This window comes from Hippocampus zosterae, chromosome 2 (genome assembly GCF_025434085.1).
Source record: "Hippocampus zosterae strain Florida chromosome 2, ASM2543408v3, whole genome shotgun sequence".
NCBI lineage: Eukaryota > Metazoa > Chordata > Actinopteri > Syngnathiformes > Syngnathidae > Hippocampus > Hippocampus zosterae.
The window spans coordinates 17369183-17391678 of NC_067452.1; the positions used below are offsets into that span (position 1 = coordinate 17369183).

General features: G+C 43.1%; 1 protein-coding gene across 4 annotated transcripts in view; it reads left to right on the plus strand.

Moving 5' to 3' along the window:
- LOC127596242 (IQ motif and SEC7 domain-containing protein 1-like) overlaps nucleotides 1–22496 on the plus strand; it is a 114746-nt gene that overhangs the window by 15279 nt on the left and 76971 nt on the right. For 2 of the 4 annotated variants that reach the window (XM_052058504.1, XM_052058513.1), the window contains exons 2-3: nucleotides 7259–7288; nucleotides 15605–15712. In XM_052058504.1, the coding sequence (XP_051914464.1) occupies nucleotides 7259–7288; nucleotides 15605–15712 (138 nt within the window). Of the gene's footprint in view, nucleotides 1–7258; nucleotides 7289–15604; nucleotides 15713–21950; nucleotides 22124–22496 lie in introns of those variants that run through there. The other 2 variants (XM_052058505.1, XM_052058508.1) reach the window with 2 other exon arrangements.

Below are 22496 nucleotides of genomic sequence, written 5' to 3' on the forward strand. Positions count from 1 at the left end.
TTCTTGATACAGTGTCTACCTTTCTTCAGCGTTGAGCTGTCGGAGTCGAACTTTGATTAACAGATCTGCCAGTGTGAAGAAATGCCACAGGGAATTGTAATGTTCGGGACACCACTTTAAAGTGACTTTTAAAGTCCAACTCTTTTGTATGTTAAAAAATGTCATTACCAATCAACTTTGCTGTCAGCTTTGCCACGGCTTTGACAGAATTCCCGGGTCACGTTCGCTGCACGCATTTTGTTTTCAGTTTGCAGCAGGAAGCAGACACGGCGAGTAATCTGCTAGAAAACACGGCCCCCTCATGCAGGAACTATCAAAGCAAAGCAAAAACACAAATGAGACAGACAGAGGATTCGGTGGCCAGATATCTGGCTTTAGCGAACGAGTCTAAGATAAAATCAAGTGACTCAGACTTGAGTGCAAAACAATGTGAGTGGGACGTCATAATTGTAGTTTGAAACTTGCGATTTGGTGAACACTGAAAAAAAAAGTATTTCATTGAAGAAATGCTCAGTAAACAAGCAAGGCTAAAATTTCGACATAGTCACTGACCACATGGTGCGGTTCACTCACACGACTTCCATGTGGGCAGCGTGAGTCGTCTGAATGATCGTCTGTGTTTATCTGTGCCCTTTGAAGGACAAAAAACAAGTCCACGGCGCGTGTCTGCCTTTCGTCCTACGTCAGCTGGAATAGGCTCGAGCTCACCTGTGACCTTGAGCAGGATAAGCCGCAGAGAAAATAGACGAATGGATAATTGTTGCCGTAACCGTAACGGAGGACTTGACTAACTCATTAGAGCTGCTTAAGCGCACACATTTCTTCCTGTAATTAGAAGCTGATGAATAAAGTTCATTTACATCTCTGGAATGCGCCGAGAATCCTCACACATGATGGATGCGCTCCATCGATGCACTGGGCCAAGAAACGGAGGCACATACTGTATGCGTGCGCCTCATCAAAGGCGAGGTGCAGACTGCAGCCCTTTGGTTCGGATTCGATACCGACAATAAACATGAAATGGTTCCTGAGAGCGTTGCGCTTCAGATGATGCCGTCAGTGTGAGTGAGCTGTTGGAGTTGACCACAACTTCAAGTCAGTGATTGTTTTGTGCCACTCTTGTGGAGGCAGGCGCGAGGCACCAACATTTTGGCTGAGATGTATTCTTTTCCATCACAGCTTGAAGCGTAAAGCAATTCATGGCTGTCACTCAGTGAAACTAAATGCCTTCCTGTTGGAGTCACTTTGAAAAGCATGCAGGAGGCTGATGTATTGATCCATCGCTACTGATTCCCTGCTGTAATGCGCACTGTAATACATTGAGAATGTACATATTTTCCAGTTTACCTGAAAACGTAACACGCCGTCCATGCTCACATGGAGAGAGAGCAATATCATACGCAGTGATAACCCATGCAAGTAGAGCGGGAACATGCAAATCCATGACTGAAATGTCAGAGCTGAAAGATTTTTGCTCTTCTAATGGGTTGGCCCTTCCTCCTATATTTGAGCAATATAGGCCTGTTATGATAACTTTTATTTTGCACAATATATTTTCCCAGATGCTACCACGATACACTTCATTTTTTTAAGAGCAAAGGCGCAAGCATTTTTCCAATTTTCAAGGATACTGAAAATTTGCATTGAAATGTAGGACAATAAAATATATTTGATTAAACAAAAGTAAATAAAAACCGCTCAGCCTCTGTTAAAAAAAAGTGCATTTCAACAAATATTAACACAACACATACAACCACACTCGACGTGTAAGTGGAGTAAAATGAGTTGTGTTTTATCTCCTTGTATGTCCTCTTTCCCCTGCTTGTAGAAGGCTGCAATGGCTGTTTGGGAAGTCCACATTTCTTCGGGCAATTTGTACTGCCTAGAAGGTCTACGGTTCAGTTAAAAATAAAGAATGATCACAGGAAGGATGGTATATTCACATAATCATCATTGTCATCATTATTGTTATTGCTGATTGTGTATCACTGGACAGTGATTTCAAACTCGATCGGCAAATTGGTGCCGTTGTTAAATTCAGCTTCTTTCACCTTAAACAGCTGGCCAAAATAAAACCTCTCCTCTCACATGAACACTTTGAGACAGTAATTCATGCCTTTGTCACATCCCGGCTGGATTACTGCAATGCCCTGTACTTTGGAGTCAGCCAGTCCTCCATTAAGCGCCTTCAGCTGGTCCAGAATGCCGCTTGATTGGTACTCGTAAGAGGGAGCATGTAACTCCTACTCTGGCATCCCTTCACTGGCTCCCCATTCATTTTAGAGTTATTTTCAAGATCCTCCTCTTTGTTTTCAAATCTCTAAATAATCTCGCACCATCTTACCTCTCTGAGCTCATCCGCCCCTACACACCTGCCCGGCGCCTCAGGTCTGTGGACCAGTCTTTGTTAGAAGTACCAAGAACTAAACTGAGGCTCAGAGGGGATCGAGCCTTTTCTGTTGCTGGTCCCTCTCTCTGGAATGACCTCCCACTAAACGTTCGGCAAGCCTCCTCGCTGCCCATCTTCAAAGCCCTCCTCAAAACTCACTTGTATTCTTTGGCATTCGACTCAGCATGACTTAGATTTGTTCTTGGTTTTACTGTTTGGTGCTTTCTACCGCCTTTATTACCGATTTGTCTTACTGTTTATTGTGCATGTTAAATCGCTCCATGTACAGCACTTTGTATGCAGCGATGGCTGTTTGAAAGTACTCTATAAATACTGTTGACTTGACTTGACTTGTATTGTCGATCCATTCGTTATCCGAGCCGCTTAAACTTCATCAGGGTGGCAGGTGTGCTGCAGCCTATCCCAGCAGTCTTTGGGCAGTTTAAAAATATATACAGTATTTTGCTTCCATTGGACAGCAAAAAGTATAATCAGCCAGCTGTGGATCCAACTGTTGCCATTCATCCAACAGGATTAGACGTGGCTCTCTGCAAATATCTCAGCTTTGTGGCCAATTTAACAAGCCCCAATTTCACACCGAGTAAGTGCATCCCTTCGTAATTTTTTTGTTTGTTGCACCAGCAAGACTGGCATTAAAACACAGCAAAAACAGCATGTTCAGTGAGCATCAGTATGCCACTCTATGCTGGGTGCGGTTGGAATTGAGTTGTGTTTTTTTTGTCACAAAATTAGGAATCAAAATCATGATTTCTGTTTAAATAGTTTAATTATTTTGGTTTGGTGCTTACCTATGATATTTTTCTCAAGTAAAATAGTTACCTTGGCTCAATAGGCTGTTTGCCAACTGATCTAATCATTACTCTCCTAAATTAAAGACTAAGTTTTAACATAAGTATTACATGATGAACATAGATTGACATTTTTATAATCATCATTTATAGAGGACTGCGGTTTGAAAAATGAATGCGTGAATGGATGTAATCTCTCAATGTACCAGAGAACTTGCATTGGAGAGATACGAATTCTCAGCATTGGTCTCGCTGTCAATTCAGACACTCGAAATGGTTGCTGATTGTCAGTCTTTCCATTTCTGGAGGGCGTAGCGCATGCTTCTAGGATCGATAGCCCACAAACAAGCAATGAAATGGTATAAAAAAGAGGACCGTCGCGCCGGCTAGCATTAACACTGCTTGGCTTTTATTCGAGCTGCTGTCCTCTGCTGCGCCTCATTGAGAAATGAGAAAAAGAGCTGCACGTGCCTCTGAACCGACGCGACACACGCGAACCGAACTGAAACAGTCGAACCGAACCGCTGGAGTCCTCGTGTGCATGCTTGCGTGTGAGTGTCATCACTTGCGCAGAGGCGAGCTGGAAGTAAAATGATTGACAGCAGAGCAAAGGAGGCAGCGCGACTGAATCTTCATGCATTATGTAAACCAACACGCATGTAAATTTATTGTGGCTGACCCCCCCCATAGCTCATTGAGTCAATATAGTAATTACCGCGATGGGCCCAGTTATGATAAAACTGGAATGGCATCATTTCCTACTGCGGTATCATTTTTATGATACTGCGCAGCACCTTTATTAGCAGCACGCAAGTGTTTCAGCTCATTTAAACCGCAGCCATCAAAGGATGCTTCAAAAATAGGCTTTGACAATCCAGTTTCCTCACAAAGTTCAATGACATTCGGCCCTGTGGTTTTATGTAATTGCCCTGAGAAACGGATAAGACTCTTCTTCCAACTTAACTACATTGTATATAATTTCCGCTTAACTCGGCAGTGCAAATAACAGCAGATGCATTTCACTTTATGCCCCAGCTATCTGCCTTCCGCTTTATGCAAGAATAAGATGGAAAGTGACTCCGCAAGTCCCATCACTGCTCGCAAACAGAAACAGCGGGTTTATAATTACAATGAAGCAGGTCTTCCCTGGTGATAAAAACGCTTTTGGGGAAAGTGCCTGCACCTTCAAGACCACTCAGTTGTTGCACAGTAGATGTTGTTCCAGTTTATTTGAAGCACGGTAGGCAGCTATGATTAAATGAGCGGTCCTGTCCATTATGGGACTTGTGTCCAGTTGCACTCAGTCTTGCAGAAACGCAGATTGATAAACTCTGAGTCAGCATCTTTCAGGGGCTAGGAGTGTTCTCTGTCCGTTTCCTCCCCCCGGCAACAGGAAACAGGCTGTCATCCCTGCAAGAGACTCAGGAAAGGGGCAGTTGCATCAATGTGTGCGCAACGAAACAGAGCTTGATATGTCACTACAGATGTCAATGTCACATTTTTTTCAGAAAGCAGCTGAGATGCAGATGTGCCACAGATACGCGGTGTGCAAAACGGCAGGGGACCTTGAGTGGGCCTCGCAGTGGAGTCATATCTCCACTGGGATTTGGCATTTACATCATGATTGAAATGGCTTAGGGAATGTGATAGATTTAAACCTCAGCAGCCCGTGCGTATTTTCAAAAGACCTCAAAAGTTGTTTGCACATATCCATCATCTTCTAGATAGATTCTGTTTGGGTCAAGCCATGAAATATGGGAACCATTTATTTTACGCCTCGACAAATGAGCTTTGTCTGCTCTACAAGAATGCTTGATGAATGTGCAATACAGTTCAGGAGGAGCTTTTTCACTTTGCGACCATTGACAGCAACTTACTGTCTAGGTCAGACGGGTCGATTGATTCAGCTTCGCACAAATGCAAACTGCATTTCAAGTATTACGACTTCCATGGTGTGGAGTGTGGAGTAGAGGACGGATCCAAGTGACTCTCGGACAGAAAGGACATGAAATGATGACGGGTGATGCCACGGAAATTTGTCACAGTAGATGGAGCTTCCTCCTGAAACGTTTCAACATTGCTGAGCAAAAAAAAACATTGCAAAAATGTGGACATGCATCGCTGTCCCAACATATGCGAGAAATGGTTTGGTCCAGTCTTTCATTAATTTCAGTGATGCATTGTATACACAGCAATCGATAGCTTCAGTAATTGGCTTTGGCTCTGGACTCTGGCTTGTGTGTCAATGAATCTCATTGCGTTCTATTGACCCAGCTCTAGTTTTCAGCTTCAGCCCTGCTGCACCCTTGCGAACGGGCTTGCTCTGATGAGAACGCCAAAGTCTGATGTACGCTTTTATGTCATAATTAGGACATCTTTGTTGATATTTGCTGAACAGACAATCACTAGTGGATCCTTTGCTGTTACAAAATTCTGGGTCGAGAGGAGGTTCACAAAGGCAGAAATAATACAGAATTACAAAGAAAAAAAATCTTCACTGAAAGTTGTTTGTAGCTGTAGCTTATTTGAAGTTTATTAAAGTGTGAGTGTGTGTGTGTGGGGGGAGGGGGGGGGGTGATGAGAGGCGCCAGTCACTGAAGGTCTTGAAGGCAGACAGTTAACAGTGAACATTGTGATGTTTCTCATCCGGATATTTTTCCCACATGCATCATGAGGTGGGTCACTGCATATGTCTTCCGTTTCAAATCTATTCAAATATTTTGCTCTGGAAATATTGCAGTCATTTTAACGATACAGTAATATCAATCTGTATATCTTTGTTCTAGCTTACCCGTAGCAAGACAGGGATGCAATTGTTTGGGCGGTGTAGCCTTTGTTCCACCACATCTGTTAATGGTGTCCATGTTAAATGTTGCTGCTGGGCCAGTGAAGCCTGTTAGCCTTGTCAGCAGTTGCTATGGAGAAAAGGCAGGTTACTCGATGTTTGCCCACAGCCATTATGTTGTCTGCGGTCTCGTCCTGGAATGTCTTCAGTCATCGGATGGTTTTGCACGCTTTTTAATGCCCAGCATTGATTAGCTTCTCTTGTCATCCACACTCATTATTGTAATGAGGCATGATTGTCATTCAGATTTATTTATTTGTGTGTGTGTGTGTGTGTGTGTCAGTGCTTTAGAATGAGCACTAATGCCAATGTTGGCGATGGCAGAAACGACACAGATTGTGACGGCGGCATGCACCCGTTATTCTTGAATGAAAGAGTTTTACATTTTGTAATTATAAAAAAAATTAAAAAAGATAAATGACTGGTTCAATCAAGATGATGTCCAATGTTAGGAATGGAGAGTGAGTGGTATTTTGATCCTGAGGTAAAAATGGACTTCCAACCAAATCAAACTGCTATATATAAAAGTCAACACAAACAGCTCATCTGGCAATTTGCACTTAGACAGCAGTCTTTCTTTCTGACCCCCAATATTCACAGAGGATAGTGACTGGGCCAGCCCATGAATTGCAAAAATCTGTGTATAATTGACGATCAATATAACATCTATTCATCCATCCATCCATCATCCAAGCCGCTTGTCCTCACGAAGGTCGCGGGTGTGCTGGTGCTTATCACAGCTGTCATCGGGTAGTAGGCCGAGTACACCCTCAACTGGTTGCCGGCCCATCGCAGCAATCAATATACACCCCCCCTTCCCCCCGCCCCCCAAAAAATTAAAACATTAAAAAAAAAACGTACAAACTGTGAAAATAAATTGACTGCAGTATCAATAGGAACCATTCAGGTGCTAGATATTGACGTGCCAATGAGTTTAACACCGTGAGGGCTACATTTGTATGTTTGTGTCTGAAAAACAACACTTCAAATAAGTTGTGTCTTTGAGCCTGCATCAATCTTCTCCATAGAGTGCCGTCTTCTACCAATCGGCTACACCTGGCTACTTGAGTAGAAAAGCGACTGATTTAAATGAGGCGGTGAATGAAGTAAGGCATTTTATAATGCTGCATGCTTATAGCTGGATTGCTGCGTCATCGGGATTTCCACATGCTCAACAGAAATCATTCAGCCACTCTCTTGTTTCTTCTCTTTCAGGTCTGATGGTGATGCATCCAGGATGATCAGGTACACTTTGCACTTTCCTTTCATTCAAAAGCAATCTCTCCATTTTAATTGAATTACGGCAGCATGATGCTTAGTACAAATCTGTCTTGCACATCCTACTTTTGAGATTTTTAAAAAAATCCATCATAATGTATTCATTTAATTCCACAAAACGATTGTTTCCCAGTTGATGTTAATTCTTCACGAAAATACAACGTTATATCCATACCTGAAATGTGGCGAAACATCAAAAGGTTCAAGGGGGGCGGGGGGCTAATAGTTTTGCAAGGCACTGTCCTTCATTCATGGAAAGGAAGTTATTGACTGAATTTATTCTGCCCAACTTAAGCACCACTTCCACACTTAAATTTGACTCACTTGTCAACAAAATGACGTTTCTAGGGTCACACAAATGATGTATCATCGAGATGCGTCGTATGCATGAATATTTTCACCAGTATTCCACTACACGCCACACTTCCCAATGGACATTGAAATCCATTTGCACATCCCTGCTGCTTTCGTGTGCTATTCCTCAGGTCTGAGTACGAGCGTTTCCGAGGAAAACGGCGGCACCGCTTCCAAGTGGAAGTGCAGACAGTCGCCGCGATGTGAATTTCTCCATATACGGCTTGCCTTTCTGTTTTTGTCGCCTTTCATCACAGCTCAAAGCTGAAATCACTGGAGCAGATAAACAGTGCTCTGCACACAGTAGACCTGTTGTCATGACATCATCACCGTGCTCATATGCCACGTTGTGACACAAGTCGGACCGCCTGGTTTAACGTTTTCAGTGTTCCATGCACTGCTAGCTTTCCTGATCATTAATAATGAAGAAGCAACTGAACTTGGCACAGGCCCCACAAATTTAAACAATTAAATAAATAAATAAAACACTGCTCTCCAAAGAGTCGTGGTGAGCAGATTTTGTTGAAGTGTGCATGTCGGGAGAGCGAGAAGGCCATGGCCTATAATGGCGGATTATTCTCATGCACACGCTTTGGCTAATGATAGAGGAATAACAACAAGGCGCTGTTTAATTGGTGTGCTGTTTTGTAATCAGGATGGAGTGCTTCATTTAGATGTGATTAGAACCAAGGCGAGGGTGTCAGGGAGGCTCTCGACAGCCTCGCTGACCAGCTTGCATCGGATTGTTCTTCAGAGACCGTCGAGCAATAAAGACGCGCATCTTTTTTTTAGTGGGTCATTCACAAAGTCCAAAAAGGTGACCGATCACTATGACACTGAGGAGAATTGAGCTTTATTTGTGTGTGACAGCTGACCAAATTTCCACTTGGTTGAGATGATTTATGGATGATCGGGGTTCTTCCGAGCGGTGCAAATTCCATAATTCTTCAAAAACGTATTTTAGCCCCCTCAACATTCCTGCAGACAGTTGTGGAAAGAAGCACTAGGCCCTAGGTTTTCTTTAAGGAATGCATAGCGATGAATAAATCCTTCCTTTTGAGGCTCAAAACCTCTTTCAGCATTCCTCCAAAGAATAGAAGGCAACACGTTATTCAATTAAAACAATAACGGGCTAACTTGTTGATGTACTTAATGCAAAGTTACAAACAGGGTTAGACCAGAGATGCTCAAATTGAATGAGTCTTTGCTTCCAACTGGTCGTATTTGCTGAAAACAAACTTACACAGACACACACACACACAAACTAAATAAAGCTTGTCCGATTGTCAACAGTTAAGCTCTGCCAGCCTGACTTGAAAACTGATTTCAACTCTGCAACTGTTGTGGCACCCTGAAAGCAGCACTCAAACATCCCAATTGCTGCATGATTGGCGGTGAGTCTATTTGCGGTCCAGTGACAGTCACATGTAACGGCCATGCCTACAGAGACCAGACGTGACTGTTGTTTACGTGTGTCAATGTCTGTCAAGTGCCGCCTCCCTCTCTGTTCTCCTCAGCTCTCGGTTGCCATAGAGAGCAGTGCTCCTCTTCGCAGAGGTGGGAGACTGAGCCTTCCAGCTTGTCTTGTTTTCGTTCCCTTTGACCCACTGAAATGGATTTCAAGTCGCTCTGATCAGGCATTACTCTATAGACGCTCTGCAGAGATTAAACAATACAGCGTATGAGTGTGAAGTAGAACGAGAGAACAATAGAACCTCCTGGTGCTGGGACATCATTGTTAATTGTAAACAAGGACTGAGTGTCTCACTCTGCTGGCCTTGGCTGATGTCAGACTGATGTCGTTGATTGAGCTCCTGAAGAGTGACTTGCCCTAATGCAACCATTTCTATTGAATTAAGTGACGTTTTCAGCAGAGCCCATTTTAGCGCCTACATCTGATGAGTGCGTATGTGTGTGTGTGTGTGTGTGTGTGTGTGTGTGTGTGTGCGTGTGTGTGTGTGTGTGTGTGTGTGTGTGTGTGTGGCCTAAAAACACCCATTATGAAAAAAAAAATATTGACATTTGTACATTAGTACTGCTTTTGGGGCCGAAAAATGGCCTATGGAATAACAAATAATTGTCGCTAATTTTAGACTGTATATATTTTAAAAAGCTTGATACTGAAAAGTTTTCAGCTTTATCCTGATTTTTCTTGCTCGCCCTTCATGGGATGGGGTAATAGCAGGAACGTCTGCTATTACCCCATATATCACGTTCCCAAGCCACGATATTAGCACGCTTCCATTTTTTTTTTTTAACCTTGGATGCTAAGGCTTAGGGCTTGACAAGAAAAAAAGCTGTTTACTGTAACAAAGAACATTCCGTGTGAAAGTGCCTTAGCATGAATTAAAAATGACTCCCGACCCACACCCCATCACTAACCCACGACAACACAGTCCCGCATAGCGGAGCTGAAGCTATTGAATGAAAAACACTGAAACCATTTATTTCCATTCTAAAAATATGAATGCTAGAATGATCAAACCATTCATAACAGACCGAAGAATATCAAAGGAACATGTGAATGGGAAACATAATGAAAAGTTACGGTCTTTAAAAGTAGGTATTATTTTTGTTACTTTATGTTAACTGTTCTATAAAGCGTTTTGTTACAACTGCAGGTGTTGTCAAAGCGCTATATAAATAAAGATGTATAAATAGAATAAGCAGGTATTAGTGAGAAGCTAACTGAAAACTCAAATGATATGAACAGGTAGACGTGACACACTCTTTCTGAACTGCGTGCCTCCGGCGATGCCAAAAGCTAACGTCCTTTACATTGCCTTTTCTGGAACTGTTGGCCCTGCCAACATGACTGTCACATCTGTCCGCGCATTGCCTTTGATACGAATGTCGCCCTAACCAACATAGCAAGAATTCGGGATTCAGCGACCGAATTTTCATATTTGGTTATCCCACTATTTCTCTAGACCAGGGGTGTCCAAACTTTTTGCCAAGGGGGCCAGATTTTATGTGGTAAAATGTCGGGGGGGGGGGGCCACCTTGGCTGACATTCTTTACATTGAACAACAATATTGTTCTACAAATTTTAGTAAGCCAGTCTGTTTCACATTTCCATTTTTATTTTAATTTCAACAATCTTAAGAATTTCTTTTGGTTCATTTGAAACAGGTACAGTGCACTCCGCTTAATAGAACACCATTGGGCCGAAGCGCTTCTGTTCTACTAAGCGGAGTTTCTATTAACCGGAGACACTTTATTAGGTACACCTTCAGACACATCGACGACCAAGTTATGAACGCAGAAAAACCCCTGCTGACGAGTTAGAAGAGATATTTCGACTGTGGACGTCCATTTCTTTAATCAAACAACAAAACAACAACTTTAATCAACTTCAGGCAAACATCTCAAATCACGAGAAAAATTTCGTTACTTTTGTCTGGAAACAGGAGTCCGTAATTTTGCGGTTGACTTCCCTCTCAATGCGCTGGATAAGAGGGAAGTCCTGGAAACCGCGGGCGTACCTTCTGAGAATCCGGCAATGCATCGTATCGTCTGAGTATGTCCTTCTTCTCGCCTTCGTCTCTTGAATGAAGTTGAAGCCATTGTGACATGCGTGTGTCTATGTGTGGAGTGACGCGTGCTACCTGTTACTGTATACGGCTAGAACTACCGCGTTTTCTCGCGATAGTGGTACAGTATCGCGATAGCTACACTTCGAAAACCACTAGTTTACAATGTTCATTGCTTACGGCCTGTTCTATTAAGCGGAGATCTGTTCTACTAAGCGGAGTATCTTTATAGGAAATTGCATTAGGCAAATCCGTTCCAGAGCCTTTTGCTCTATTAAGCGGATTACTCTATTAACCGGTGTTCTATTAAGCGGAGTGCACTGTATATCACATGCAACTGCTTATTCACTTGACTTTTTCTTAAACAGAAGTCTCCTGAGTGCAAATTGATTGATTTGAAACATAAAATGTATCACCATGACTTTTCAATAGTCACAAAACCTTTGAACAAGCAATACACATTTCCACAACTGCAAGGATCATTTGAAATATGACGTATCAGTCAATATTTAAACACGGAGTGATGTCTTGTTAACTCGTGAGTGATGCCCACTAGTGTCTAAATGCTATTACTCATTTAGCCACTAGAGGGAAGCAGTACTCTATGAAACATCATTCACCAGTCTACGAGACCTCAGTCAATGCAACACGTGTTCCATTGCGCCCAACCTGCGGGCCAGACGTCACTGATTTTATGACAGGGGCCGAGGGCCGGATGAAATTCGACCGCGGGCCGGATTTGGCCCCCGGGCCGGACTTTGGACATGCCTGCTCTAGACTAATCACGTATATGGATAAAATCAAATCTATATTTTCTTGGTTAGAAGTATGGAAGACAAAAATTACATTTCCACTGGGAAAAAAATGAAAACTAGATGTATGTTCTTTATTAGGTATTCACGATTTTGTACTTAAATTAAAGCAGCATATTGTTTTCCTCTCGAGACACATTGCTGAGATTTTAGACAAATCTCTCATCATGAGACCAAGTGACGTCATAACCTCGAAGAGATTTTAAAACAACACACTTGAGTAAGTCTGGTTTATTCAAAAATGATCTGGTGGAACCGTAACTGTGTCGGGCTGGCGCTTGCCACGAAACACTGGCAACAGGCACCATAGAGTACCCTATCAGCATTATTAAGTTGTTGTTGTTGTTTTTTTTTTTGACGGGCTCTTAATTGGCGATTGAACGTTATTTCAAGGGGCGGCACGATGTCGACTTGATCGCAAGTTCGTCTCACAGTGCAGATTCCGGCTGCGGCCTTCCTGTGTGGACTTTGCATGTACTCCCCGTGCCTGTGTGGGTTTTCTCCGGGTACTCCAGTTTCCTCCCACATTCCAAAAACATGCGAGGCAGGTTCATGGAACTTTCTCAATTGTCCCCAGGTGTGAATGTAAGCGCGGATGGTTGTTGGTCTATGTGTGCCGTGCGATTGGCTGGCAACCAGTTCAGGTTATACGCCTACTACCCGAAGACACTCGCATTAGGCTCCAGCACACCCGCAACCCTTGTGAGGAGAAGCCAATTGGAAAATGGACGGATGGATGTTATTTCAGGACGTCCTCGTGTTGAAGTCGGTAGGGACATTTTAATGGCAAACGGTTCCAGAGTCTGGAATGTGAGTCATGTCAGCCGTTACGCCATGACATGCTTCCGGGGAACAACTTCAAAATAAAAGCTTAACCTAGAAATTGATGTCCCAAATGGTAAGGTATGGTTTATTTTGAAATTGGCCTTCTTACTGCATTGGTGGCATGTTACTGTCATGGACAGTATATGAACAATGTTGATGCGGTTGTTCCTCGAGCATTTTTTTAAAAATTGAATGACTTGAGGACTCATTTCAGCTCGAGTTAGAATCCTCAGTGGTTGGCGGGTCAGAGCCAGAGTCCAATTCCATGCAGCCTTATCTCTTAGTAGAAATCAGAATAAAGCTCGAAACACCAGTCAAAAACAAAAGCCAATGCAGCAAATATGTGGATCAGCAAGCAATTTCCTCTTCAGTGGCTGCAGCCCTGTTTTGGAAAAGCAAGTCTCATTGAAATTTCTTGTTCATTTGGTACATTCACTCTGGTTCCTATCACTTGCTGGTACTTTTCTCAGTTTTTTTGCAGCAGAATGCCATTCATGTAAAATGAGGGGGGAAAAAATAACTATTACTGTAATTAATGCAAGGCAGGAAACTACTTCAAGCTCCTTGCATTGTAGCTGAGAGCAGACATTTGCAGTTCGGAAATGAATTATTCATTAAACCAAAACAACAGCAAACGCCGGCAGCTGTGGCATACTGAACTCAATGATATGACTCAGTGCCTCAGTGCAGCATTCATCAAATAGTAGCTGATTACAGCGTGAGCCGCACGAAAGAAACCTCTGCCGATTGCTCATTGGCTCGTGGAAGCTTGGCAAAGCCACAAACCAAATCTTGAAGAAAAAAAAAAAAGCCACCGTTGTGATTTGTGTGCTGTGCTGGGCCGGTGACTTGACCAGGGTTGCCCGAAGTCACCTGGCGCAGACTCCAGCTCACTCGCAAACCATAATGATGACAAAGCAGGAATGAAAATGGAAGGATGGGCGATTGGGTATTTGAATGACCATGCCGCGTGAGCTTTCTTTTGTTTTTATAGAGACGTAACTCCTTTGAGAGAAGCCGGTAGACCGTGGGAGTGGCAGTGCGCGTGCGCGTTGACAGTTGGAGAAACATGCCTGCTTCGTGTCTGATGGGGGCACGGCTCAGGAGTGTCTCTGGGGAAATAGTGTCCAGTGAAAGAAAGAAGATGACAAACGTCACAGCTGTGATCAGGGGAGGACAAAACTGCTCACGATGCATCGCGCTGAACATCAACTATCGTCACAAAGAGTGTTTTTGTCGCCGCTGTTGTATTTCCACAATGTCTTTATTTTGACATGAGCGCATAAACATGGGTTGAATGGAGGATGGAAAGAAGTGCGGTTGCAAAAGAGGATTGCTGGTCCGGTTGGTGTGTTGTGTTTGTGTGTGTTCAGCAGTTTAAATTGACTTCACAACAGTATGGCGTTCATTGTTATTCATCGTGCGGCGCCGTTTTGCAACAAACACTCCCTTGAGGCAGACATTTCGATTCAGTCTGCACAAGTTTAACATTAGAGTTGATTTAACGTTGTCATTTTAGAGGTTAATCATGGCACCTCCTTTGCAAATTACTCCAGTATTCCGTGTTGCAAAGTCTTGTCAAATGTTGTTGTGCTTACACAAATGGAATTCAAGCACCTTGGAGTGTAACCTGGAATGTTTTACTTTCCGTATGCGATTCAAAACAAATAGAATGAATACAACAACTTACCACAGCCGTGCCTCACGCAGCTTCAAAATCTTGTTACCGGTGCACTGGCTTGCCACGAGGAGAGCAGTTTCTCTGCCGTTGCCACGGCGACCCCAGATCAAACACTTGAATGGCCTTAATGTTCGCAGACCAGCCAGTACGCCGCTCGCGTTGCATGCACCAGCTTACGTGGGAGCGTCGCTGCTATGACAAGAGTCTGAGTCTGAATGCAAATCTGTACAAACAAACAAGTGGTGGTACAAAGGAAAAAAAGGACTGAAGGAATGATGCGAATGAAACATTTTAAAACACAATGTCGTCGCCGCATCACCTCCCGGTGGAGGCGGGCTTTTCACTTATTTCCTGAAGGTGATCAGACTTTTTCGGCTTCTTTTAAAGCCCGGAGCACTGGGCTCTTCCGGGATGAAATGCACAGAAAGAGCACCATTTTTTTTTTCTTATTTACATCCACCAAAAATCTGCCTGGACTCATTCCTTGTCAGTGCATACCTTGCTATCGGACTCCAAACTGCAAGTCATATTCATAGTCCTATTCACAGCTACCCCACAAGCAACCCGGACCTATTCTCCCAGTGCAACCAATTGCAATTCAAAGGTGGTCCCTAGGCCAGGTTTGAGACACTGAAGGGCAGACAGTGATTTAGATAGCGTGTCGGCATATATTCAGTTTCTTTACAACCTGTAAAATATTTTGGAACTCCATTGTGCGGAATAATTTGAATAAGTTTTTTGTGAAAAAAAAGGACTGTTATCACGATGAGGTTTGTTCAAAAATATTCAAATCTTCCTCTAACAGTGATGGCAAAATTATGCCGAGGGTCTTTTTGCATTCACTATTTTGTGAAAATGATAGAAATGTCATTAGCATCATTATTTGGAGCACATAAAAGTGAAAACGGACTTAAAGGATCAAATTTGCCTTGTTTCCTCAAAGGGAAAACGAATGATGCGTGAATGAGGCGGAATCACATTGTTGGCCTTTTTGTAGCGGCCCTTCCACGCTGACAGTTGAGTTATTCTTTCCTGTGACCTTTGTACCCGTAACCTGTTGTCACCTGTTCTCCTACAGGCGACACGCCTCCCTGCCTGTCCAAGTCTCCGAGCCTCCTGGAAGCATCGTGTCTGTTGGCAGCCGAGGAGTCGTCCCATGTCGCAAGTGGAAGTCTGCTTCCTTTGGGTACAGTACCATTTGACTTGTTTGTCGCCGTGCGGCCACAGGAGCATGGCGCAGTAGCGTGTTCCCCACTGTTGTGTTGTTAACTTCTCAAAGTCACCCCCCCCGACGCATCAGCCCGAGTGTGGCCGATGCGTCACTTTGTTGTGTGGTAACGTCCCGAGTCGTCACCAGCTGTTCCTCAGCCTTTTATGACCCAAAGCCGCATCGCGACTTGTGTGATCAAATGCGCAGCGAGCAGAGCTTACTAAGCTTGGTCTTAATGAAATATGACGTTCATGGTGACTGGATGTGCCCGGGAGCTCTCCTCACCCATTAGCCCAAGCCGAGCTGCGAGAGCGTCTTGCGGCAAATGCTGAGATGTGAGCGCAGGCGGCGCCATCAGTGGGGACAGACTTAGGGAGGCTTCAAAAGGTTGGTGATGGTTTTCAAAAGACGCCTCCCAAGGCTGCGTGCTTCGTCATCAAACAGCCAGCGACTAATCCATAACCCACTTTTGGCTCGTGCACAGCACAGCCCACAAATAAATCCCAGTGTATAATAGGAGCTTGTTCTATTTTTAAACAGCGGCGTTCAGAAGTTTCTGACGCGTCAGATCATGGGTGGTTTGTTTTTGGTAACGCAGCAGCAATGAGGCCTGCTATTTCTGGCGCATACCTCGCTCATATGTCTTCCTTCCATTTGATAAGCTTCTATTTGTGATTGTTTCCGAGGAACTCGGTTGAAGCACGTCAATGGTTTACAACGTTCAAAGACATAGACTGTCGTTTGATTTGATTTGTTGTTGGCTTGGATTGTTTGCTAATGGAGGCAATCAATCCTCCAACAAAGAAGAAGAGGCTTCACCCCAAGAACAAAGCTTTTGAAAATATTTGATCATAGATTGGGGTCTTCCCTGAACACGATCCCTCCCGTCCCCAGAATAACACTCCACCCAGTTCATCTGATATTTTTTCACTTTTAACAAAATGTAGTTCATATGATTGAATCCACACTCTGCATTTGATGCAAAGTTATGAAGATTTAAGCCCCCCCCCTGCCCCCCGTCCTCCCACAAAAACACAAACTTTCCTCTGATACAGATTTTTCAACAGATAACAATTGCTAAAATTTGCTGATTCACAGAGCTACCAATTTGACTGAACTAAACTCCCTGGCGGCACTTTGGGTGATTGGTTAGCACGTCCGCCTCACAGTGCAGAGGTGCGGGCTTCGATTCTGGCTGCGGCCTTCCTGTGTGGAGTTTGCATTTTGATGGCTGTTATGTGCATGTTCACAACAGAGGTGAACTTGTGGCATATTTGAATGTGGAATGTTAGCATGGCTTCTGTTGTAGGCTGGACAAAGCAAAAGAAAACTCGGTGACGAAGGGAAGTGAATTAAATAATGTCGGTTGGCAGATTGTCGCACAATTTACAGAATGAGGTTGGATCTTGGAACTGCTGCGAAGCCTAAAACAGAGCATATGTGTGTACTGATTTACATGGTTTTCATCGCGCTATTACTCAAGCCTTCCGTTGCCTCGTGTGCTGTCAAGGAAACGCTGAAGATGCGTTTTGCAAAATTGCAAAGCAATGAGTGAATGTGGTAAATATTGCAGTCCTACAGATGGCGGTAATGTGCGTTATACTGTAAAGAGCCTGAAATTGTTCAAACAATTTGTAGAAAACCCGTACCTTCTCTCCGGGATTGAGATTTTCACAGCTATGAAAGGAAAAAAAAAGGATTTAGTAGTTTCTACCTTTGCCCCAAAGTTTATGCAAATCCGCAAAGGAATATTTGCGTGATGCTGTAAACAAACAAAAAATAATCTTAGCTAGGTGCTGGAGAGACGCGAGATGGCTTCTGAGGACATAGCAAGACAGCCAATGCCTTCCTGTTTTTTATTTCTCTGTACAGAAAGGTTAGCTGGACCAAATGCGCGAAAATACCAATTTATGCTGGCGGTGTCGAAGGTATGAGTCTTCGAGTGCATGCGGGAGAGGCGCAGACATTGTTGATTTGTTTGGGACAGGCCCCTGCCGTTTCCTTCGCTCTGAGAGATGTGGTTTGAAAATGATAGAACGTAGTAGAACCAAATGCTGTTCAGACTCGATGCAATCTCAAGGGGCACATTCATCGCTATCCGCGCAGCTGCAAAACTGAAATAGTCAAACATTTCCCACAGGGCTGACTTAAATCTGTACCTCTGTTCTTTTCTTGTCTGCCTCCACGCTTTCTCACTGAGCTGATTTTTTTTTTCCTTTTCACTGTCTACCTTTCAACTCCCCTGTACTCTAATAGTTGCATTTGAAGAGCAAGTGCTGCATGATCACCGTCGTAGCCTCACGATGCCCAATAATTTATTTATTTATTTATTGCCGCCCAAGTCTGTTTATTAGAGTGAAGTTTGCCAGCGGGATTGTTCAGCCAGTGATCCTGCTTCCTGCTGATGTTAACCCCCCCCGATAAATTTGGATTCATCTAGAGCTCAAAATTCAATCCACTATTTACGCACTCACCTGGAGAGTGAAAACAAAAATGCTACACAAAGTCCAGATTGATCCTGTTTCCTGCCGTGAGCATGAAGCAATCAGCACCAACCCTACTAATAAATAATAAGCAGCTTTTCTGCGTTGATTTTAGTGTGTGTGTTTTTTGACTACCGCTTGCCAAATTAAGAGCATAAATCCCGCATCCGTGTGCCTCTCTCAAATCAAAACTGCATGTGACCTGCTGGAGCCCGTGCAAGCGTAACGTTATTAGCTGAGGTGATTGTGTTGACCCAGCACCGGTAGAGCTGAAAGCACTGCAAGATTAACGTCAAAGACAATTACCTAATAATCTAGTTTGGCCATAGTGCCAATGTGAGATAGCGAGTGGTTACAGTTTCTTTGAAAACTTAATATTGGAAGACTTTTTGCCCTCCAGACCTGAAAACACACAAACTATCAACTGGCGAAAGAAATGAAAATGATTCTTTTAAACAAGTCCAAACATCCCCCCCACCCGAAACAGAGCAAACTATTTATTTTAAGAAAAGGTTGTACGGATTTGAGTCTTGTTGCGTTAAGTATGTTCTTTAATTGGCTTTGGCTCGTTAGCCCCGTTGGTGGAATAAAACACTTAACAGCTGTTGGGGGAGGACACAGGCACAAAACATATTGAGATTGAGAAATGTCATTCTTCTCATCTGTTTATTAATGATATCATTTGCTCCTTTTTGGCTCTTCCTAACCAGGCTGTAGAATTGTCAGCTCTGGCTGTGCATTTCCAGTAATTGGGTTGCTCATTTCCAGCAAATTCAATTTAGCTGTCATCAAAAGCGAGTCCAATGCGGAGCGGCCGACGAACCGTTGGATACATTTCCAATGTGCTCTCGCTTCTTCTTTTTGTCTTCTTTCACAACCCTGTTTCTGTCTGTTATCTCAATCACGGATATCTGTGAAATGATTCATCGCTACATTTCGTGGGATTGGCAGAGAGCATTTACGTTCACCTCTGAAAATCCCTGTTCTAAGGTCATAAAGCCGCTAATATCGAGCCGCCCTGTTTATTTGTGTTCAGGGCTCCTGATTTTGGCCAATGGCCAATAGGTTGAATCGAAAGAAAAATTTCAAATTTAAATTCCCAAGCTTTATGGTGCTCATTATGGAGAATGTGTGCATCAGAACCTTTGATTATCTACATGTGGTTTATTAAGACTGCAAAGCCTATTAATTGCATGGAGCAGATCCCGCAAGCGTGCCCTTTGCGCCAGACTCAAGGAGGCAAAAAGGCAGCAATTATAGAGTGTGTATGTCAACAAAATAATAATCAATAACTCTGATGAAGTTAACTTTATTGTGTTCAACTTCGCACATTCCGCTGCAGTGCATTAGTTGATGGCCGTGAGCTCCAGGGGTCGTCAGGTTGTTTTTTCAAAGTAATTAATTAATTACTTTTTTACTGGCTCCTGTTTGTTTACCGTTTTGCCATTAATTCCATGTAGCAACAAATACTCTGTCCTGTGGATGACTGAAAAAGGAAAGGATAGAAGGCCTTCCTTTTTACTTACTGCTCTTGCCTATTTGTAATGTTTTGACTCCTCTAGATAAGAACTCGCAAATGTTTTAACAGAGCAGTAAAGGAGAGGCTTCACTGCCAAAATGTTTTGGAGTGTCGTTAAAAGCATCCAGTTGTCTTTGCAGCTTCAGTTTCATCATTCTTTTCGAGTTAATTACAGGGCCCGCTGGAACGCAGTTTTGATTGCAGAGTAAAAGCGGTCGTGTGGCTCATGAGAAGTTGCTTTGGCTTCAGAAGAACGTGGCTCTCTCTGTGCCCTTCCTTATGCTGAGTTCTGTTGCCAATCCTTTGGCCAAGAGACAAAGGGGAGGGATGTGTATATTTCCTGTCTGCTCTTCCTGTGCCTCCATTGTTTTGCATTCAGAATGCTGCGCTGCACATTAAGGCTCATGATGTCACACTGTAATGATGCTCGGGCACACATTTGTTGGCGTGGTTTGGATTTTATAACTCAGTTTGAAACAATTATGTTAGTAAAAGGACAATTATGTAAATATAGTGGGTCACTCCCTCAAAAAACGTTTGGTTTTCCAAAACAGTGTTGTCGTGTTTGATGCCTTTGAAAACTGTTGAGGAGGATAAAAACACAGTTTAATGCATTCACAACAGACATCTTTGTATATATATGTCACCTTCACAAGAGCTGCAGCATTTAGAAACAGTTTTTGACCACTTGACGCACACACAAAAACAAAAAACGTTCTTATACTGTTACTGCTCTTCCTCCTGTTTCTCATATCCAAAATGCCTCTCGTCTTTTTTTGGAGAGGTTTCTTGGCAGTCCGAGGGACGGACGAGAATCGCTTCCATTGGCACTTATTCTGTCAGTGTTTCAAAGTTTCCGTCAGTTGTCAGACATTGAACAATCCTGAAGTGGCCTTCTGTGAGACTTGATCGAAAGCCTTTTGAATATCTGGGGAAGGAGATAAAACATGACGAGTGGAAAAAGCTCCCTTCAAACCTGGGTCCAACTGGGCAGTTAGCTCTCAAAGAGAAGACCATAATACCTGTTGAGAGGTGCACAAGTCTGACTGAAAATCACATCAATTGTTTGATTGCAGTAATTCCCCCAAAATAGTTTTGAACCAAAATGTTAAGTTTGGGTCACGTTCTGGTCTTTTTTTTTTTTTTAATAGTAACTTCAAAAGCAATAACCGGCATGTTGCTAGTGTTGGGAGGAGTAGTGGATCCTTTCACATCATTTGAATTTGGGTTGAGTTCATGTGTGAAATCAGAGGCTGGAAATGGAGAAGTTGTTTCATGAAGATTTTAAGATTTAATAAAGTGTGCGTTTTTAAAAAATAACACCAAAGCTCTCCCTTTTTCGGCCCTGCAACAAAAACTTATTTAATAAAGCAGGGACACAGTTCACCGAACCGACAGCAAGTTAATGTCTCCAGCAAGGAGCCATCTTGGGGTCGACATATTGCCGTAATGACCATACAAAAGGCCCACCGGTTTTTAAGGCGCGCTGTGAGCTTTGAAGAAAATGGAAGGCTTTTACGTGCGCCTTTTAGTGCGGAAAATATGGTAACATTTGTTGTCAAATGTTGCTTTCTAATTCATGCATCTCTTTGATGATAAAATATGGTGGAACCTCGATTTAACAGACCCAAAACCAACGGACTCTGGATTTAACAGACAGAACAAAATGTCGATGGCCACCAAGTCGGCCACGGCAACATTCCCAGAAAAGGCAACGGAAAGCGTGGACATTCGCTTGGCATTGCTGTATGCACGCAGGTCAAGAGGAGCGCATCCTGTCTGCCTTTTCCAGTCTATGGCTGCATGTTGGAATGAATTCTAATTATGTAGTACTGCACGTCTCTCCAACATCTGTTCTTTTTGTCAAGCCTTTCTCGATGACATCCACTCGTAAGAGAGGTGAAAAAAAAAGCAAGCGCAGTTTTACTAAAGCTAACTAGTGAAGCCATTATTTAACTATGTGCATTATCAGCTTGAGGACATATTACAAACAGACATACTTTGACTATGGCGTGACCTTGCTTTGAACTGCCTAAGCAACGACCTTATTTTTGAAAACTTTGCAGATGAGTACCAGACAACGCTGTGCATGCATCCTCTTTACTGACTTGCGGTTTCACACCCAAGGTCTTATTTGAACCTGCTAGAGACGAAAGTGCTGCAACGGTTATGTTAATCGTAAATGAAAGTATTGGAACCATTTTTGGAGAAACGAAAGTGCTGCAACAGTCATTGGGAAAATGAAAGTGAAGTATTGATTGAAAGCTACGCCCCGTTTAGAATATATAAGATTTGCCTTGAGATATTGCTTTTGCGCATTTGTGCTCTGATCACAACCATTTTTTGTATCACACTTAATGGGTTTCGCAGTCTCAACAAATACAGGTATGTCTTTGTCTGTCTCCTTGCCTTCTATTCTGCCATTCGACTCGAGAGGCGTTCATGACCATCTCCGAAAAACGTAAATTAAGGATTCCTTCAATGAAACTATTCATTCATTCATTCATTCATTCATTCATTCATTCATTCATCTTCCGAGCCTCAAGTGAGGAAATCACAAAATAAATTCTATATACCCCCGACAGAATTTATTTCGTGATATCCTCGTTTGTGAATACACAACAAATGAATAAATAACAAACACTTATGAGACAGTCCAGTCTCCTACATTTTACTGATCGTTCTGTTGGCATTTCCTTGAGTGTATCTCCATCTAGTGGATGCATTTTAGATTGCGTTTTATAATGTGGTGCTTTTA